The sequence below is a fragment of the Penaeus vannamei genome, chromosome 43 (genome assembly GCF_042767895.1).
Source record: "Penaeus vannamei isolate JL-2024 chromosome 43, ASM4276789v1, whole genome shotgun sequence".
Taxonomy (NCBI): domain Eukaryota; kingdom Metazoa; phylum Arthropoda; class Malacostraca; order Decapoda; family Penaeidae; genus Penaeus; species Penaeus vannamei.
Window position 1 is genome coordinate 6,217,420 of NC_091591.1, and position 5,000 is coordinate 6,222,419.

General features: G+C 37.1%; 1 protein-coding gene across 1 annotated transcript in view; it reads right to left on the minus strand.

Moving 5' to 3' along the window:
- Positions 1–3,863, minus strand: part of MRG15 (MORF-related gene 15) — a gene marked incomplete at its 3' end in the record, with an annotated part of 35,528 nt that extends 31,665 nt beyond the window's left edge. The window contains 1 exon segment of the mRNA XM_070118980.1: positions 3,634–3,863. Within this exon segment, the coding sequence (XP_069975081.1) occupies positions 3,634–3,727 (94 nt within the window).
- Positions 3,864–5,000: the final 1,137 nt, after the last annotated feature.

Sequence of the window (5,000 nt, forward strand, 5' to 3'; positions counted from 1 at the left end):
CCACTTAGCAACAATATCCCATAACAAGACATTCCAATCACCTACACCTTGGCCAATTTTCTTACTCCTATAACCCAGCCTACAGCCAACTTTTTTCATAAGATGATGTCCATGTCACATGGATCCAAAGGGTTGATAGGATGTAACAGATACAACTAAAGTGCACACAATTTGACAGGTCAGAACATGTACCTGCACACGCACACGCACACACACTGTTCCTTAGGAAAGGCATTTGCGGTTAATCTTTACGGTGTGGACGCACTAAGGTAAGGGAAACTGAAGATATTCTTGTAGAGGACAAAAAGTTGTAGTTGTCAGAACAAAGAAATAATCTGCAGACATGCAAATGGGGGCAGAGCTCCCAATCAACTCTCTCCTCAAGCAGTGACTGAAGGTCATGCCCAATCACAGGAACTCAGATTGTTGAATTAATTTTGTGACATGGAGTTGGGGACTTCAGTCTCTGGAGAGTGTGTCCATCCTGTAAAGAATTGCCACATTTGCAAAACTAAACCATGGTTCTCCTGATTTGCAATTGCTAAAAGCATCACTGGATTGTTGTCCTAGGAAGGTTTACTGTTGAAGACAAGTTTTAAACTGGCCTGAAAATGAAGTTTTACTGTACCAAGTACAGTATGCTTAAAAAATAAATAAATAAAAAGAAAGAAAAATCTGAAAGTTATGAATTCAAAAGGCCCAAGATCAGGATTAAAATTAGGAGATGCAAATGTACTTGGAGTGAAACATTAGATAATCTTAAATCATAATGCAACTAAAAGGTACTGATGTAATGAATGAAGAATAAGAGGCTTCAACTGTGTGAAACAATTTAGCAATACTGTCTTTCACATCCTCTACCTTCACACTCCACCCTCTAGTGCTACCCTTAAAAATGTAAATCTAATCTTTCCAAAGTCCAAAACAGACCTTACAATCTGTGTAATGTCCTGGTTCACAGTACAAAACCTGAATTTCCTTTAACATCATCATGTAATACTTATTTTTGGCAATAGTTTAGGTGCAAATATGGAAAAAATCATATATAATCAAATATATGGCAAATCAAATACATCATATTAAGTTGTATATGCATTTTGATAGAACACAAGGCATAATTTTAGCCTAAGCATTTATGTGTGTATTAGATTTCCCTTGTATTATCTTTAAAAAAGGAAATGAAAATCACCTTGTCTTGTAAAACATATCTAGATATGTGTGAAAATTAGAATGTCTATATACCAAAGTATTCAACTTGACCTAAATATGCCTTGCAAAAAATACCACTACATGCATGATAAAACACATTAATTTCTACTTATGGTTCTTGTAACACTTGTATGGATATTCATATATATGCATACAAATACACATGTGTAATATATAGAACTATCTACTTGATTCATCAAATAACACAAAAATACTATTACTTGAGACATATATAGCTTTTGATTGTTGATTTATGCTCAGTGTGTAGAGTAGATCAGCTCACGGTTAAAGTTATGGAGAGCGACGCAAAGAGATTGAAAGAAATGGACAACACCATCTTATAGAGCATAAGAAATAGCCATAAACAACACAGGTACAGCTGCTGCAACCTCATATTTACCGGTAAATGCCAAAAATATCCGCTGCATATCATCGCTCAAAAACTAAAAGCGTTTTAAGCAGGGGAGCGCTTGAGCAAGAATTCTTGCCGATAGGCCAAGCGCTGTACCGTTCCCTGCTTAAAACGCTTTTCAAGGCAGGCAGGCCCTGTTCAGAGATACCAGACATGTGGAAGTGTCTTTTTTATAAAGTACAAATCATGACAGTCCTTGATGAGCATAGAAATATCAAAATAACACATAAAATATACATACTTGGGTTTTAAAACCAATATTCCCACTACACTCTCGGAAAGAGAGAACCTATGCACAAGTCGAGGGTGGAGTTTATTTCACTGGCGGCTGGTAACAGTTTGAGCGCGCAATTCAAAACAATTGACAAGCTGGCGCCGCATCAAGATGGCAGAGTAAATCTACCTAAACATCTTAACAAAGTGCAATATTTTCTCCTATATTCATATAAAGTGCCTTTAAAACAATGACACACTTCCGATTGACAGACCTTTCATTCTGCGGCGTTATCAAAACAAATGAACATCCCTGAATTAAAATATAGGCCTACCCATTCCCATATATCCGAATTTATGAGGTTAAATATGACAAATCATCGAATACAATATGAACTGAAGAATGTTGCTAGAATTTCTCAGACTTTTTTCACTTGAAAAATTCTTTATTTCATAGAATAGCAGATATATTCTTGATTTAGAGAGACGAGGAGTTTAACAATAAGAAGTAAATTGTCCATCTTATAATAATTTATCATTTATAAGTAAAACACTTTCTATTCCCATAATCTCCATTATCTACTTTCGTTTTCAGTTAATTTCAATTTCTCTGAATATGATTTATTAGAAAATTACAGAATCAGATACCGTGAAAAAATTATTTATCTGATAAGATATTAAGCGGAGTTCCTGGCCACTGCTCGCATTCGAAGGATCGTGACCAGTACGGTACGCGACCAACGTCGTTGCCATGGTGACAGTACACCACTTGACTTAGCAAGCGCAAGTCTAGCCATCTACAGAGGTCGCTTGAGAAAGCAAGAAAAACACTTGAGATATCAGGCAAGAACTTTGACTGCTTAAAATGCCTCAAGTCCACAATAGTCTCACACAGCCTTCTTAATAACTTCTTAATGTTGCATTTTCTATAAGCTGAGACAAAGTGCTAAAAAGGGAGGTATAAGGGAGCTTGCTTCTATCTAAGGTATAAATAGGCACTAAGAAAGATTAGATTTGGATTTTTGGGTTTGCATGATACCTTGGTTTGAGGACTTCACCTCTGGAGAGTGTGTCGTTCTTGTTAAAAAAGACCCAAGATGGTTCAAGGGGCAGGACAGGGAGAGTAACTTCATGGAACAAAGCATTTCTTATTAGGAATCGTGAACTGGGAGAAGCTCCCTTAATCTTTCCATAATAATATGTACGTAAGCTCTACAAAGTCACAATCGATGAAGATGTGCTATGCTAGCCGTTGCTTGAGCACCCTACAGCATGGGTTATAAGCCTTTTCTCATAACACTAAAACCATTAATTGAATATCAAATTATCCTCATTGGCGCATTTCATACATCAATTTCAGTATTCCCTTGTATATTTCACGCCATTCCTTGCTACCGGAGTCGATTCTTCAGAAGGGAAACTTCCTTCACCTCACCAAGGGCCAGGATCGGCGACGCGCAACCTTTATATAGCATTATCTTCCTTCTTTTCAAACGTATCTAAAGCGATGAAAGGTCTCAAATTGTCATGAACAGTTCCTGAAATTTTCTGAGAGTTTTTAAGCAATTTCGTCAAACAACCGGTTTATATAACTCTTTTGAGTAATTTTTACTGCATCCCGGTATACAAAAAAGAGAAGAACTTTCGGAGACAATTGTATTAAATTACGTCTTGTAATTCAAATAACAACACAAATCATCAACGCAAATCGGTAGAAGAGTTTCCGAAACACTAACACGAGAAGAATTGTAAGCTAATAATACGACTATACAAAACACCGAAATATAAACGAAACTCACCATCAGTAAACTTTGTCTTGATCGGCCTTATTTCTTTGCCACCTTTCTCCTTCTCTTTTTCTTTATCCTTATCTTTCTCCTTCTCCTTCTCCATTTTACCTTGAGGAATCCCTACAGAGGTTTAAGAAACCAAATTTAATTATGACATCAAACGCATTAGGAAAAGAAATACCACACTACCACTTTCGAGGTTGAAGCCAGACTGGCGCGTCCTGCGAGTGTGGACTCGAACGTTCACGCTAGCTCACTTCTCCGGATGAAACCATTATTCGCACAATTTAGTTCTTTATTCGCACAGCGCTATAAAACTCAAATTTCTATCTTTTCGAGTCCCCGAGCAATGCCATCATTATTTTTTTTTTAGAAATTCCTTATTCATACCTACTTCTTTAATCATATGCAAAAATATATCGTTTCTAGCGTCCTCGAGGTCCTGGATAAAATTAATTTTGCAGCTGAATTCTTCTTGAATCCTTATCCGCACAGTAACATTACCTAAACACAATTTTTGTATTCTGTGTCGGATTCAGTTATTAGTGGTCTAGCAGAGAGATGAAGAAATTTTATATCTTATGGTCATGGGTGGTACAGGAAGGATGATTTGGTATCTCTAGTAGCTAAAAAAAAAAAGAAAAAAAAGTAATAATAATACATAAATAAATAAAACTATTTTGTGTTTGCACAACTGAAGGGAAGGGTTTACCCGGGGTATGGAAAAACGAAAAATATATTTTTAAATGTTTTATCGGCAAGATTCCTTTATAAGGCATAGAAGTTTAAAAGTAGATTTTGTATATATAAAGGTACAACATATTTTTGTCGAACTTGACACTTCTTGCGCATCCTCCATAATGCATTTATCGCGACTCAAATAATCCCTCTTCAATGTGTATGGATGCTAGGTGAGTGCTTGAGTGCTGCAATTTCAGAAACAATTGTGTAGTCATGTATCAATGTTACATGGAAGTAACCAGTACAATTACAGGACTGTGGTGCGCAGTGGTTTCCCCAAGATGGCGCCGATCTTGGCTTTAAATTTTGCCGTCCGAAAACATAGGTTGCTCGATCCAGTTTTATTGAAAAAAGTGATGAATACGCGTGCGCGCACACATACGCTCAAACGCACACAAACACCAACCCCGCGCACACACACTTAAACGCGCGCGCGCGCACACACACACGCGCACACACACACACACATACACACACACTTTTCCAGAGAAACATTATCCACACATACATGCGCTTGTACAACTGAGGACTGAAATCTTCCTTCGGGCAAAACGCAGAGCATGTAGGTCTAAACACATTATAAGGCAACACAAACATTAGTATTCTTTTCATTACGGGCAAAATATTGAGGTTAT